Below are 16,172 nucleotides of genomic sequence, written 5' to 3' on the forward strand. Positions count from 1 at the left end.
AAAATTGAAACTACCGAAACGAAATCTCTATAGAATTTCATTCTGTCATTAAAAAATGGGTTTGAAAGAGAAACCGCCTGCTTTCTGTTCAAAATTGCAAGATGCAGATTCTCTAATGGTGAAGACAACCTGGACCAGCGACAACCTATGCTTGTTTCTAGTGTCTACAGGTCTGCAATATGTAATTATTCTAGATGAATAAACATTATAAGCAAGCTCGCTAAGGTGCTTTTATTTTAATCATTCTCATATGCACCATCTAATACGTACAAAGTTCTTGCCTGAGGATCATTGGAATGCTACGCTTCTCAAACACTATACAGTCTCAAACCTTGTTCTCTACTATTCAGCTAAAATTAAACTCTCATCTCTTGACGGGGGAATAATAAAGCTTATTGCAAAACGAGGAATAATGATTATGGGTATCAAATTGAACAAAGTACAGAGACAATTGCAACGAATATCTTGTAAATCACAACTATGTGAGTTTGTTTAATTATTATAAAAATAAAGATTGCGGTTATTACTCACCAAAGCCATTTCGTCACATTAATCTGGTGTTGATCCCCGACGGTTTTTCGATATGAATTTGCTTTGTACCAGCTTGCAATGGTTTTAACTAGTAGCCCCTTTAAGTAAGTCTTCGTGAAAATGATGAATGAAAATATGGAAACGGGAATGGTCTTTCTGGGCAAGTTGTTTCTGAAAAGAGAAAAATACATCAACAAGGAATATTTTGAAATAGGCAAGAAGCTTGCGAGAGTGTCGGAACACAAATTACTTGGTGCGGTTGATAGAAAGAACGCCAAATTAGTCAATCAAGGAAAACACAACAGCGCGAAACGTTTTTACAAGAATAAAAACAAATTGTTCAATAACCGGAAGGCAATAAAAAGAATCAAATGCTGTGCTGAAAAGCAAGATATCATATATCTGACATTCCAATAATGAATTAGTATTCTCCTTCTCCAAATTTCAAGTCTTTTAGAGATTAGTTAATAAAAACCAAGGTTCTAATTTTTGTCTAAATTAAACCTCAAGTGCTAAAGAACTGGTTCAGTCGTTTCCCTAGAGCAAAACAAAACTAATAAAGCTCAAAACATACCATTTTCTGGGATTCTGATGTTTTCGATACTGCTACTAAGGCAAGCTGTTTAGAGTCACACGTCCTCAGGATACGAAATTTTTCACTTCTGCTAACTTTTCTTGACAAGTTGTCCAAATCTTTATCATTGAGAAGAGTGTTGAATAATGTTGAACACTATATTTTGCATTGCACTGAGAAGTTCACTTTCAACCGTCTCAACGCAATTTTCCGTGCTTTTGAACTGCGTATTGGCAAGATGGCCGATTGTTGTCAAAAGCTGTCATTTCGGACGTTCAAGGCGTATACAGACCTCTTAGAGGTAGAATTTTATTGTTGAAGTACTATTTTTCTCAAAATGGCGTCAATGTGGTATCTAATTTATAATCTTATCATCGAAAAGTAGGTTTGACAACAAAAAAAACGTAAAAAAACATTAAACAGAAACAATTCAAAGCTCAAAGTTTGTTGTTGCGTATTGACTAATTTCTTATTGGTAAAACTTGTTAACTGATTGTCGCTGTCAAAATGCTCTACTTTGCTCTACCTTTTTCAGTGTTATACATACTTTGGACGTATCTTTCATTCTAGCTGCGTGCTGAGAACAGTCTGTACAAGTACACATATCACGTTCACAAAAACCTTCTGACGGCAATCTTTGAGAATCGTGCGTTTGCCGATCGTGGTATTACAGTACCATTTTTCCGTTTGCAGCAATCTGCACCGTGTAATATGTGCTGGCCGCGTTAGCGCGACACGTTTACTGCGTTTACGATCGGGGGTCAGCGGTCCCCGGAAGACAATTTTTATTCATCGCAAGAAAGACGTGTGTGCTATACAGCATAGTCGGTAAGTGGCACAGTTGGAGCCCGGGAAAGCCGCCGCTGTACTGCCGGAAAGAGTCTTGATGTGGGGTTTTACTCGTTTTCAGATCAACCTTTGCGCTACAATCATCCTTGAAAGCGGGCCGCAGAGCAGCGGAACACAAACAGTATAGTAGCAGTGCAATTGACACAAAGCGAAAGGGACGGCACATCCTGTTCCGTTCCTTCCATACACATCCTGTTTGTGTACGGCAGCGCGGCGTAGTAGGTGCGTACCGTTTTCCAATGTAAGCCAGTGTTGTGCGACTACGGCGGAGGGTTTTTTCGGGTAAAGAAGAGAAACTACATTTGTGTCGTGTACCCCCGGTGGGCAACCGCAATACCGGGGCGGAAGGAGTAGAAAGCAAAAGCAAACCTGGGAGCATATACTACAAACTTGCAAGCAATGTCAATTTTGCTGCACGAGACCGCGGGCAGCGGCGGTGGTGGAGGACCAACAGCGGCTGCCGCAGCAACATCGTCCATGGACGGCGGCAATGACTCAACACTAGCCATCGAGGAACCGCCGTCAAAAGATGGCCGCACTGGCAAATGCAAACTGCACTGTCTCAGCTGGAAGTTAGATATGCTTATCCAGAAAACAGTGATTGATGTTGACGAAGAGAATGGCGTTCCGGTCGCGGAGAATGGTTCCGACCTGACGCCAACGCCTGACCAGCAGCAGCAACAGCACGCCGAAAATTTGTTTCCGCTCAAGTGCTGTTGTCGTTCGTGCAACAATTCCCGAGAAATGGTGGTGCAGCTGTACGCCGAGGATTGCCAGTACAACTCGCTCTGGGACCGATTGCAGCTGCTGATGAAACAATACTACGATTTGATACCAGAGTAAGTATTGCTGCTTACGGTGGCATAGCAACCATTCGCTAACTAAGCTGTTTTTGCATTTAACCCATCCGCAGATCCGAAGATAATGCACTTTACAATCAGTACATGGAGCTAATGAGCAAATCGTCGCGCAAGTGGTTCTCGGATGCACGTTTCAAAACGAACAACATGAACCAGGTGTCGCTCGCGTCGAATTTGCCGCTGTCCAACGAAATGGCGTTTGTGATGCTTTCGAACGTGCTGACCTCGCGCGATCCGCACCAGCTGTTCGAGCTGCTCTGTCTGCAGCTACGCTCCATCGTGCAGGTGTACTGTATCGGGTTCGAGAATCTGTTCACCGAGAGCGCGGAAGCGGGCGTCGGCAGGGAGTACAGTCCGCCGGACGTGTTCGACTACATTCTGACCGGGTACCGGAAGCTGTGCCAGTCGGCGACCAATGTCACGCCGCTGCTGCAGATGCTGGAGCAGCGGCATCTCTTCAAGTTCGGGCTGAACTGGCAGATGATCAATCAGCGCATCTACCAGCGGTACTTTTACTACGAGGTGCAGAAGATCGTACCGGAGTGTATGGCCCGGATGATGCAGCTGTCCGGTCGCGAGTACCAAGAGACGGTGGCACGGTTTTTCAAGTTCGATAAGGAAATGTGCGGGATCTCGCTCGAGTGGGTCGATGTGTGGTCGCTGCTGTACAACTACCATCGAGGGCCGGAGGATAGCGAACGGCGAGCGCGCATCAAAACGGTACACGCACTGCTGAAGTCGATCCGGGACGCTCGATACGCACCCGACGCCGTCACGGAGCTGCATGGGAAACCGGGACGACCGATAACCGAGTGGCTGGAGCTCGAAGATCGGCAGCTTGTCTGGGAGTACGTGGTGCATTGTCTGAAAACCAAGTGGATTCCGGGCAGCAGCGAACGACTGACAACGTTTACAAACTTGATGAAATGCTCTACCTGTAACTTAGCGCTTGATCCGCACAATATGTAAGTAGCAGTACCCGGTTTGGTTTGTGTAAATCAACGAATTTCCTGCATGTATATGTTTGCCTCTTTTTTTTAGTCTATGCAAGTGTCAAACGTGCATCATAGCAGGCGGTTTCTTTACCACCAGCTCGAAAAAAAAAGTACACGAGCGATGCTTGATGTGTATGTGCATAAGATCCAACGACACGCTGCTGGAAAAGGAGGGCCCGCTGAATCTGTTTGGTGGTGACGATGGTGGCAGTACGCCGACGGCAAACGGGCACCAACGGTCGGGCGGATTTCTTCTCAATGGGCGAGCGTTGGCGGCCAAGCTGAACGGCACAGCGATGGAGACCGGGTACGGCGAACTTGAAGCGGAATGGAAAGCGGCGGACGATGCGGATGAGCTGTATCACATTGCCTGGGCAACGTTCAAGCACCTGTCGGGGCGCCAGAAGTACAAGTGGGCCACACTGGAACCGTCGCGCTTTTGCACCTTTCAGACGAAGCCCTGCCAGCAGGTACCGTGCATCGTGGCGCTCAACATCGTCGCGATGCTGTACCCACCCAATCACTCCCGGGTGCTGCTCCGCTCGTACAAGCCGGTTTGCGACGAGCTACGCATCCGGTTGGCGGGCAGCTGGAACATGAAGGCGTGCGGCGTTGTGCGCCACGTCTGCGAGGGCCTCGACCGCCGGTGGCTGGGGGACGTGGAGAACAAGATGCACCCGTTGCAGTGCATCGATATGTTTTGGGCGCCGCAGAACTCATCCTTCGACATGTCACCCAGCCGGGCGGCGGAACTGGCCGAGTATTTCATGCACGAGATGCACGTGCCGCCGCGCGCCGTGCTCTATCAGTATTTTAGCAAGTTTTTTGTCGTGAAGAACAACGACATCACGATCGATTTGACGAGCTACGATAAGGAGTGCGAAAATGAGAAAGAACGGGAGCACGAGCTCGATCGACAGCGAACGTTGCAGATACGAGCGATGCAGCGATCCCGGCTCGAGACGAATGCTGCCGCCATGTTAGCCCCTTGCCCATCGACCCTCTCGTCCTCGGCCTCATCGTCCTCTTCGTCGTCCTCGTCCTCCTCATCATCTTCATCGTCATCTTGTTCGTCGCTTTCGGTCGGCCTTACGACGGATACTACAGCGGCTGCCGTCGCGGCCGCTGCTGCTGCTGCTGCGGCCGCCGCTGCCGCCGCCGCCGATTCACCGACAAGCGACACGTTGGCGAGTGAGAGCGCCAGCAGCATCCTTGCCTGCGAGGGTTGTAAGCGATGTCAGTACGATGGTATGATCAGCGCGGTTAAAGTGCTTGCGAAAAGGCAAGAAACGCCCGGAGCCGTGGATTCGCGGACATTGGCCAGCGGCAGCAGTAGCAGTCACACCACAACAGGCAATAGCAAGTAAGTACTATTAGGTATATAATGTTCGTTTTGCAGTAATTGATGTTTAATTTCTTCTTTTTTTTTTTTACTACCCCAGGAACTTACAGGAACGGAATATAGCACAAAATTTGATGCAGGAGATGAGTGAACAACCCCATACTTGCAACGGTCCAGCGGGGGAGACACCGGGGAAAGAAAAGGTCGAGCCGCCGAAAGGTGAAACGGATCACGACTCGAAAGTTTCCAATTCCATCCCGAAACCATCCGCCGCCGGAGTTGCTTCCAGTGGTGAAGTGTCATCGAAGGTTGTGAAGAAGGAGCAGGAAGTACAAAAAACTGCCCGTATCTCGACGCAGCCGGAAAATGCGTCGTCTGATGCAAAACGAGTCCACCCGGACAATGCACTACAAGCGTGCACCACCTCTGCGCCCGAGGCCCGTCTGGAAGAAGGGAATCCTCCCCTTCCTCCACCAAAGGCGCAAACAGTTTCAGCAACCCCACCGCCATCGAAATCCTCCCTGAACGAGGGCAAATGCATGGGAGCACCGGGCAAAGAGTCGGACCAGCAGAATACGCCCGCAAAGTTGTCCGCTTTCGCGAAGTTGGCCGCAAATAAAATACCGTCGAAACACGCGCCGGTAGCATCTGTGGCACCTGGCGGTAGCGGGACGCCTCTGTCAAAACCACCCAACGCTCCGGTGGGTAACGGAACTGCTGCTGTTGCTGCACCGACACCGACGAAAGCGTTAACGAAACCGGCTCCCCACGGAGCGCAATGTAGTAGCGGTGGACATCAACGTGTACCGGGTGCTTCCGCTGCCTCCAAACCGACACCACCGACCGCGACCCCAGCTGCGTCATCCCATACGCACTGCGGGAAGCCTTGCCCGTGTGTCGTCCCTTCCGGTTCCTCTAAGGCGAAGGCAGCCACGGCCCATTCGAAAGACGAGCACAAAAAGTCGTGTCATCGTGGCGGTGCCAACTCGTCCGTTGCCGCTTCACCAGCTGGAGGAGGGGACAAGGTGGACGGAACTTGCGTCTGCTACTATTGCACCTTGTTTGGCCAGAATGTACGTACCGATTCTCTACAAATCTGAGCACCTGGGAGCCGCCAGTGTGGTGTCACCATTCATTCGAGTTCCAAATCTATTTTTTTTATTAGTATTGGGTAATTGAGATTCTGATTCATGGATCTGAATGACTTTTTACTACTATGTTGAGATTTATCAATCTTTGCAAGAAAGATTCATGAATACCAAAAATTCACGATTCTTTGAATAACGGATTAATAAAGTAAAAGAATGGGAAGACTCTCCCATCTGCATTTAAATTTCCTCAACATTACCGTAACATATCATTTGATTTGTGATTCGTTGTTAATTTATTTTCTTTCACTTCCACATCCGTTTTCAGGAGTGCAATCATAATCAACGGACGAACGAAACACGCGAACGCCTTCGAAAGCGCGTAAATGAGCGAAAAAATCAATCGGGAGCGACGGCAGGTACAAAAAGCAAAACCCAGGCACCAAACGTCGTTCGGAAGACGGTTCCCGAGAAGGCGGTTCGCAAAGGGGCGCGCAAATCGGTGTCACCGGAGGCAAGCGCGAGCTACGAGCAATCGATTGAGGATCTCATCCGTTACATCGAGGGAGATGACGCGATGGGTAAAGATGCTGACGCTACTAAACCCGGCGGTAGCAAACCAACCCGATCGGATTCAAAGCAACCACCGTCGTCGTCGTCGTCGTCGTCGGCGTTTGCCCCGGCACCGTCCGTGACCGCCGTGTCACCGTCGCTGATGGCAACGCTCTCGCCGACGATGGCGGAAGCCGTAGCGGCGGAGAAGCACAAGGCGACCAAAAAGTTGCTTAAGAAGAGTGGCCAGAAAATGGTCCGCCAGCTGCACGAGCTGCAGGAACTGTTCCACGACTGCAAGCGGGAAGAACAACTGGCGCACGAGCATTTGCAGAAGCGCACCGGGTTAAGCGAGCGCGAACGGGCCGAAATCCAAGGCGCACTGAAGGCATTCCGTGAGCGGAAGAACCATCTCGAGCAGGAGATAGTAACGCTGGTGGCCAGCATTAGAACTATCATGCCGGAATTTCCCTTCCAACTGGATGCCTTTATAACCGACCCGGTCCCGCGGGCTGCTCGTTCCGGCTGGCCACAACAGCAAGGTATTCCTACCGCACAGCAGCAGCATAATCCTATGCCTCCGCCACCAAACGCCAATTTGACCTCGGCCAATGCCGCATACGCTCACGTTCAGTTACGTGGACACCAGCAGGTTCCACTACCACCGGCGGCACCACAAAGCGATCTGGAAGATCCGCCCGGTACCACGCGGCAGATAGTGACGATCAAACGGACTCTGTTGCCGCATGCCACCTCTCAGGTAACGGTGACCGCAAAGGGTGACTCGCCCGACCAGGACGAGGTGCTGTACACGTTCGTTAACGGGCAGCTCGTTCGACGCGGTCCAGCCAAAGACGGGAACACCGTTCGAGAGCCGCCGAAACCAGCCACAACCGCCTCGGTCACCGTAGAGCATGTCAAGAAGCAGGTCAACCAAAAAGGCACGAAGCAGCAGCAGCAGCAATTGCCGCTGGGCAATCCATTTGCCGAACTGAGCCAGCACAATCAACATCTCGTTCAACACAACGTTGAGCTGATCGAAGAACCAGACGATGCTAACCTGGGCAAGCGGTCGTCTCGATCGAAGAAAAAGGGTGCTAACCAACAACAACAGCAACAACAGCAGCAGCAGCAGCAGTTGCTGCCACTGTCCACTACCGAATTCCTGCGCGACCGAATGTTGCGCCAGAGCGTCGAGATGATACACAACCTGCAGGCGGACCAAAAAGGCATCCCGGAAATGCTTCTTCTGGCGAACAAAGTCAAGAAGAATCTGTTCCAGTTGCAAATGTCGCCGGATCAGCAGCAGCAGCAGACGCCGCCTGCAAGCAACGTACCGGTGGCGAAGAAGGAGACGGCTCGATCCGAGGCAGCACCTCCGGCCCCAGCGAGTGAAGCGAACGCTAAGGGTAAGAAGAAAAAGGAACGCAAAAAGGACAAACTCATCGATGAGATTGAGGAAATTGTGGCCCGGCTGAACCTGCTGGACAGCGACGAGGAGGAAGCCAAACCGGCGAAGGGATCGAAAAAGGGTTCCGACGTTGTGAAGACGCTTAATCGAAAGCAAAGTAAGGATTCAATCGTTTCTGGGGGTAGTGGTGGTGGTGGTGGAGGTGGAGGTGCTGTCAAACAGCAACAAAAGCAACCGACCAACCAACCACTACCCAAGCAACAACCGAAACGGAACCAATCGCATGACTCGCTGCAAGCGAAGGCAAAAGAAAATGTTGTCCCGAACGCCGTACCGCCGGCCCCGCAACCGGCCAAGGGGAAACCGACCAAAGAGAGCAAAGCCAACAAGCAACAGCCCGCTGCTGAAGTGAAGGAAAAGAGTAAGGAAAAAGAAAAGCAAAAGCCGGCGTCAACCAAGCAGGAGCAGGAGCAAAAGGAGAAGGAACCACCGGTAAAGCAAACCACTGCCAATGTCAACCCGACGACTACGACCACGACCACGACGGGGGATGAAAAGGTTGGTCGCAAGCGGGTTACGAAAACGTTCATCGATCCAGAGTTTGATAACAACGCCTTCCGGTTGCTCAACCTCGATGAGTCCGAATCGGATGTGGAGGAAGAAGGAGAAGAGGAGAAGCAGGAGGAAGAGAAAAAGGTGCCACCGGAACAACCGCCGGTGCCGTTCAAAAAGGAGCAGACGGAAGTGAAGCCGCCCTCCAAGCCGCTGCCAGAGGAACAGCAAAAGGATGGAAAAGGGAAGCAGAAATCGTCCACCGATTCTTCGACGAGTTGCGCGCCCGCGAAGAGTAAATCGGATGGCGCGATTAATGGTGCCCCGTCCTCGTCGAAGGTGAAGGTGACCGGTGAGAAGGAGAAAAAGTCGGCACAAAAGAAAGCCGCCGCGAAGGATCCGACGGTGCAATCGAAGGCTGCCCATGCCGAGAAGGACAAGGAAAAATCCACCGGCACGACGGAGGGCAACGATTTAGGAGCGCGCCCGAAGAAACTTACGCCCGCTCAGTCGATGGTGGAGAAAATCAGTGCCATGCTGGACAGCCCGGGGCTGTCGAACCGGCAGCGCAAGCAAATGATACGCCAGCTCGAGCAGGCGCAGGCCACGATCCAATCGCAGCTGCTACAAAACTCGGCCAAGGTAGCGAAGGCGAAAACGCAGGCGCAAGCGCAGCTAGAGAAGTCCGCTATTCAGGCCAAGGCCCAGGGCGGCAAGCAGCAGCAGCAGCAGCAGCAGCAGCAGCAGCCAGCTAAGGAGGGTAAGGAGCCGAAGGGAAAGCAATTGCAGCAGCAGCAGCAGCAGCAGCAGCAAACACAAGGCTTTGGTGCGGGGAATGGTGGCTCCGGCAGTTCCAGCTGCTCCAGTAGTAGCAGCCTGATGGATCAGCTGAGTCGCGGAGTGCGCGTGGAAGGGTTAAACCTACCGCCGGGCATTACGTTGACGCGGGTCGACGCGTCCCAGGCGGAGGCGCTCAAGTTCAAGCGTGACTCGATCCGCAAGATCTGCGAACCGATGAAACCGATCGTACCGAACCCGCTCGAGCAGCCGGCAGTCATTCCGGGTGTCGTTGGTGGAAGCGCCGGGATGAACCCCCCGGGTATGTTCGTCGTAAATCCGATGTCGTCACTGCCGCTGGCGGCTGGTGGTGGCCCACCCATAATGGCCGGGCAGGACGCGGTCATAATGGTGAACACGGCAAAGCTGAAGGGCAAGGAGCAAGGCTTTGGGCAACAACAACCTACCGCCCAGGACGCGACCGGGCAGGCTAGCAAGAAGCGCAACAAGCGGCGCAACAAGAACAAACTGAAGGATCCGGACGTGACTGGTGTGCCCGGAACAGCGGCCGGACACCCCGGAGGACTAATGTCGGCAACGCGCCGTCCTGATGGCAGCAAAATAGTAACCCTGCGCAATCCCATGTTCCAGGGGCAGGCTGGCCACCCGATGGGCGGTGGTGCTGGCCCAATGCGCCCCGGTGTCGGCGGTCCGCCGGGAATGATGCCACCGGACGTGCAAGGTGCCCGGGCAACACTAGGCTACGATCAGCCGGCAACGATTTTTAAGAACGACAACGGCATGTTCACGATTCGCAACCCGGCCCTACATCACGCCCTTTCCGGTGGTGCCCCACCGGAGGCGTCCGGTTTTCGTCCGTTCAACGCGGCCTATCTGGTCGAGAACGGGATCCTTCCGTCGGCCTCGAACGCTCATCCCGGAATGGGGGGCCCGGGCGCACCGCTCGTGACGGCGGCCGTATCGCCCGGTGTCGTCGGCCACAACTGTGGCATTCCGCCGGGCTATATGCAACGATTTGCTCCACCACCACCACCACCCCCACCGCCACTGGACGGCGGAATGGATCCGGCCGGTGGGATGGAACCACGGAAGTGTAAATCCGTCATCGGCAGCGAGATGAAGAACGCGCAGAAGCAAAAGCAACACCAACAGTACCAACAGCAGCAGGGTGGCGTTCCTCCCTCGGCCGTCGGTTGGCAGCACGCGAATGGTGGCCCATCCGGGGTCGGCAACGATCTCTTCAGCACGCCACCTCCCACCTCGACGATCGGCGGCGGTCCTGCTGGTGGTCAGCGGTCGTCCGTTTATTCGTCGTACGATCGGTACAACCTTGGCGGCGGGCAGGATCTGATGAATCCAACCATGGGAGGAGGGTACGCCGCCGGCGGTAACATGATGGGCCCCTCGTCCGGCTACTATCGTCCCGGGGTGGGTCCAACGGGCACGGCCGGTGTAAGTGCGATCGGTTCGGAACGTTCGCATGGGCACCACTATCTGGGCGGACCGGAAGCGGCGGCGGCGGCGGCTGCAGCGGCTCGTGGTCAGATGGGTGCACACCACTGCTGTGACGACGACGGACCTCCGAACCCGTACTATAAAGGTGGCAGCTTGGGTGGAATTGGTTCGCTGAACCGGTACGACGATCTGTCGTTCCTGCAGAGTCTACAGCCAGGTCAAAGATTGAACAGTGAGGTGAGTAATAATGGTAGTAAACTTTGTTTACTGTCGCAAACACGACCACCCCTAGCTGTTAGTTGTGAGTCACTGTATCCGTTTTAATCTTTTGCTTACCTGTTTGGCCAATTGAAGCAATCTTCAAGTCCAAAGAACGACATGATTCAGCCGTTTGCTCTCTATCTGGTGCTTCGGCATATGTTGCTCTTTGGGGTTCCGCAGGCCGAGCCGTGGCCTTAATCAGGATTCTATATGCATTTCCAATCTTTCTTCATAAATGGCAGTTAATAAATTTCCGCGAACACGTCAGACAACATCAAACTCGTTTGATCCGCGATAAAGTTGGACGTGCGAACAAATAATCAAACGTAGTTGGTTTATTCTTTTGCCTGCAAAAAAGCTCAATTTGAATGATATCGATATCAAATTGGTTCCAAACACAAAATAAATGCTACTCGCGATGATGCTTTCAAAAGAATGTTGCTAGCGGTTATCGTTTTTACTTGAAAAATCGCTGAACTTTGTCCATTTTGTTATGCAAACAACATAATGATCTGTTATATTACAATGGATAAAAAGTAAAGCCTCTTGTTAAAATTTCATTGCTTTTTCTAGTTTTTGTACACTTCAATGCACATGCCTAAATGTAGATGCTGAATTAATATGCCTACTCCGTACCATTTCGTTTTAGGTTACCATCCACAGTATCAACGAGTCGAAGCTTCTCCGCCAGCAAGCGCAAAGCTTGACGAACGATATCGAGATCACCAGGATACCGGCACCGTCTCCTTCTGCCGGTGCTAGAGCCGATCGGGTAGCCGGCGGAAGTGTCGCGGGCAGCATGTCGCTGCAGCAGATGATGCAAAGTACTGCCCAACATCACCACCGGCCGCAACAATACCCGCCGGAAAGTATCCAGCAAACCCATCAACAACAGCAGCAGCAGGTACTCCTTTCCGATCTAAGTCCCGGCTCCGGTTCGGTAGGCTCAGGCAGTGGTTCCGGCCCCCGTACCACCCGCGTTTCGTTGAACGATTTCATGGACAGTCGTGTGCCGGTCAGCTCGGCCGATTTAATCGCTCCTTCGCTCGAGCTGGACGCGAAGCGGTTCTTGCGCGAGTACCAAATGGGCCAGTTGCAGCAGCAGATGCAGGAGATGCAGATACAACAGCAGCAGCAACAGCATCATCGACCCGGGGAGTATGGTGGTAAGTTTCCAGAAGTGGGTGGATAGCAAAGAGAGAAAATGAAACGCAAACTAACGGCTTAATTTGTTTATTTGACTTCATTAGATAACATGTTCGGTGCGAAGCAACAGAAGGTGGTCGATTCGGACGAGCGGGATCTGGACGCGCTCAAGCAATACAACTACTTCTTAAACCCATCGACCGACACACCGGTTAGCAGCTGTGGCACCAACAGCAGCAGTAGCAAACCGAATGCGTTGTCAACAGCTGGCACCAAGTATTCCGCCGGCACCGATGGACTGCTGGAGGATGGAAACCCGGGCGGGGTTAGCATCGGTGGAGATGATCTGCAACGGCCGCAACAACCACCGATCGGGACACCCTCATCCAAGCATCGGTTACAGCAGAACGGTACACCCGTCTCGTCCGCTTCCGGTTGCCCAGTTCTCTATCCGGCCACCGCCGACAGTCCGGCATCGTCCGTTTCCGTACCCTTCGATGGCATTTCCTCTTCCCTGAGCAGCCAGGCGCACTCGTTCGACGATCTTTACACGGAACTGTTAACTGGCTCTCCACCAGCCGCCCTCAGCTTCCACCACCCGCCACCGACGACAAGCTCGCTTGTGAACGGACTTCCGGATTCGGATTCTTCGAGTCTGGACATGGGTCACCCCCGCGGGGCCAGTCCGGCATCGATAAGCAATAAGTAAAAAAACAAAATCGCGCATCAACAAAGCAGTAGCGAAAAGTAAAACGTGTGCGACGCAACTGCGCAAAACAGTTTGGTGCCATAATGCCACCACCCCCACGTACACACATACACACAAACACAGAAATACGTGTCCTGATCGATGTACGATCATGACGCACTGACGACTGCCATCGCGTAATATTTTTCCTTTTTTAATATTTTTCGCTATCGCCTTCGCTGCACACCACACGATGCTCTCAAAGAGCGAAAAGCACGAAGACGACTCATGGATCGACGATTACCCGCCAAGGCCGTTGGTTGGGCTCGCGCAGTCAGTGTAACCGTAAGCATTTCAACACAAAAACGGCGGCAGCTGGCCCCGCGATATACCACGATCCTCCAAGACGAAGAGTCTGACGCGGAGAGCACACAAGAGGCGAGATATCGAAACTCGCTTCATCTCGCCTCGGTTTTGTTCCAGCGCGCATTGGGCACGGTGTTGCATTTTGTTCAATTCGATTTGTTCAATAATTTCTACACACATCCCAGGTGGCTGCGAACCGGATGACGAAAAAATGAAACAAATGACATGTACATAGATGCTTCCTATACAGCATGGAAATGCGGAAACATTTTCTCCAGCTGACGAATCGGTATCGGTCAAACGCGCCTAGCGGCAGTGAAGAGAACAACACATTCAACCAGGTTTTTGGGCACGACATAAAGTGCGCATTCGGAGAACTACCGTACTTTTCGAGGGTTGACGAAATGATAGAAATGGCACACACACACATGGATGCGAAATACAGCAAGAAAGTGTAAGAAACGTTATCAGAACATCTGCGCGGCTCATTTATAAAGAAACATTCCGAAGATCGACAGAAACCGCCTCCGGGTATGGTAAGTACCTGCTTGATAATGATTTTTTTAGTTTAATTTTTTTTACATTTTTTGTTCTTATGACTGCTTTTGTGCGTACGCTACAGCTTATTAGATCTTTCCCTTTACGGGCATTTAAATAATCAACCCTGTTCTTGAACCCCGCATTATCCCTTCACTATTTCGAAGGATTTTATTTATACTGCCCCATTCATCCATAAAAGTCTGCGTCCGTAAGTCTTCCAACAGTCAGTAACCTGACGAACACGATTGGGGGATGTAGGTTTATCCATTATCGGTACTGACAAAATCAAGCCATCAACGCACATGTTTTTCCTCAACAGACTATACGAAGACTGAGTTTATAAAATGCACATTTAATACGATACCTTTATCCTTTACCCACTTCAGATGATTGTTCGCAAAAATAAATGGAAAAATTCTGTTGATTATTATATCGAACATAAAGTATAGTTCATTTCAGTTTGGTCATACTTCCTCATTAAGGACATAGAGTAATAGATAAAAATATGCTACTATCATTTAGCTACCCTGCTGATATCCCTGCTTTTATTGCTAGTGTACTGTGGCCTATGGTATTAGAACTGGCGGTTTTAAAAAATTATTGAGTTCTTGAGAGTGACTCAACCAACCAACCGGCTGTTACTGTCCATACACCTTAAAGACAACAGATGGGATCTTTTATCACGCAAGAACTTTATTTTCGAGTAGGTCATTCTACTTAAATACCAACCACTTCAACTTTCATTAAACCAGAATTCACGGTATGCAAGTAGATTAAAGCTCCAATATCGTTTTGTTAAAACCGAATGCATCGTCACCGATAAGAAACTCGCCAAAAAACGTGTTGAAAGGTGCAGTTCCGCGTTGTACTGCTATAGACGGTGGATTTGTGCGACAAACACCGCTTCCAGCACTTTAGTTCTTCGCCAACCGCCTAGCCATGAACGTGCGAAAGCTATTGATTCTGTCGCTCTTAGTTCAGCGTTTGATAGTGTCCAGGCAGGCTATCATACCGACACGCTCCTGGTGCACGCACAAGCCCCGACTACAACGCGTATGGCGACGAGGTCCATTTCGCTTCGACATTGCCCAGTACGAGCCAACCCGGTGGGAATGGGACGAGCGAATGCTGCGAGATTCCGGGCGTGACACTTTGGAAACGCGACCGGAACCAGTTCATGTAAGAAAACATCATTTGCCGAACGAAAACCGTCCGAAGCTACTGTGGAAATCGGAACACCGGCATGAGGACTACGATTCGCTAATGGAATCGGATGATGCGGTTGCTGTCTGGCCAGAACCATTTGCAGGTGATAGGTCGATGATGGTGGGAAACCACGACAATGTTGGTACCCGGCTTGTGAAAACACCACGAAATACGGACAGTGGTGTTCAGAGTGGAAAAAGGTGCGAAGAGAAGTCTGCCAACGTTGTGGAGCACCGTTGTTGTGTAGAAGAAACTGTAAGAAGCAGTGAAAACCTACCCGGCGCTAACATATGTGAGCTTTGTGGAGGGCTTATAACCAGCACCACCGAAGTGCCTTCGATACTGACGACAACTTTAAATCCCTCCATCATCGAATCGCACGATACGGTAATACTGCTTCCACCGTTTCAAGAAGCACAATCCAGCAATCAGATTTTGTCCATTCAACCACATCCTAATGCAAACGACACGATGGCTATTTTGGATGTAGAGATAAATCGTGAAGCACATGGTAAGAACTACCTAAGTGATGTTGCTTACATCTCGAGCAAACTAGCCACAGACAATGACCATATGATGCTGTCGTCATCAAATGTCCCTAGTGTAGAAATAATCAACAGTACTCCTCCGAAATCATTGGATCCTTCTGTAGATGAAGTTACAACAAGGATGCCTCCCCAAACTACCACACCTATTTACAATGATCGCTTCAATGGATCTCAAGTTATAGATTCGAGGAATTCTACTGTTCCTACAAAAGCGTCTGAGATTGAAGGTCAAGTTTCATTACCGGTGGATGTTCCCGGCAATTTGTCTGATGTTTTTCATGTTCGAACATCAACGTTATCAACGGTTTCCACCATCATACCACCGCGCATACGTCAACGGCATGCCAACTCCTTTTCCACGCCTATGCCACTCCAGACATCCAGCCAGAATGTCCACGACTCTATGAGTG

General features: G+C 50.9%; 3 protein-coding genes across 4 annotated transcripts in view; all 3 read left to right on the plus strand.

Moving 5' to 3' along the window:
- The window catches only part of LOC131271489 (vesicle transport protein GOT1B), a 433,296-nt gene that overhangs the window by 334,091 nt on the left and 83,033 nt on the right, over nt 1–16,172 (plus strand). The window lies entirely within an intron of this gene.
- LOC131271470 (adenylosuccinate lyase) overlaps nt 1–16,172 on the plus strand; it is a 331,885-nt gene that overhangs the window by 24,562 nt on the left and 291,151 nt on the right. The gene's annotated exons all lie outside the window — the stretch shown is intronic.
- On the plus strand, nt 1,810–13,928 carry LOC131259685 (uncharacterized). Its single transcript, XM_058261257.1, has 8 exons — nt 1,810–1,933; nt 2,016–2,793; nt 2,868–3,779; nt 3,856–5,172; nt 5,252–6,224; nt 6,568–11,244; nt 11,918–12,434; nt 12,519–13,928. The coding sequence occupies exons 2-8, from the start codon at nt 2,354–2,356 to the stop codon at nt 13,121–13,123; spliced, it is 9,441 nt and encodes a 3,146-aa protein (XP_058117240.1). The 5' UTR covers nt 1,810–1,933; nt 2,016–2,353; the 3' UTR covers nt 13,124–13,928.

This window comes from Anopheles coustani, chromosome 3 (genome assembly GCF_943734705.1).
Source record: "Anopheles coustani chromosome 3, idAnoCousDA_361_x.2, whole genome shotgun sequence".
Classification (NCBI taxonomy): Eukaryota; Metazoa; Arthropoda; class Insecta; order Diptera; family Culicidae; genus Anopheles; species Anopheles coustani.

Bases quoted from the DNA above. Each gene is read 5' to 3' on its own strand.
- LOC131259685 (XM_058261257.1), top strand. From the start codon at position 2,354: ATGTCAATTTTGCTGCACGAGACCGCGGGCAGCGGCGGTGGTGGAGGA. The intron at 3,780-3,855 runs GTAAGTAGCAGT...TCTTTTTTTTAG, and splicing joins GCGCTTGATCCGCACAATAT to TCTATGCAAGTGTCAAACGT. The intron at 6,225-6,567 runs GTACGTACCGAT...ATCCGTTTTCAG, and splicing joins GCACCTTGTTTGGCCAGAAT to GAGTGCAATCATAATCAACG.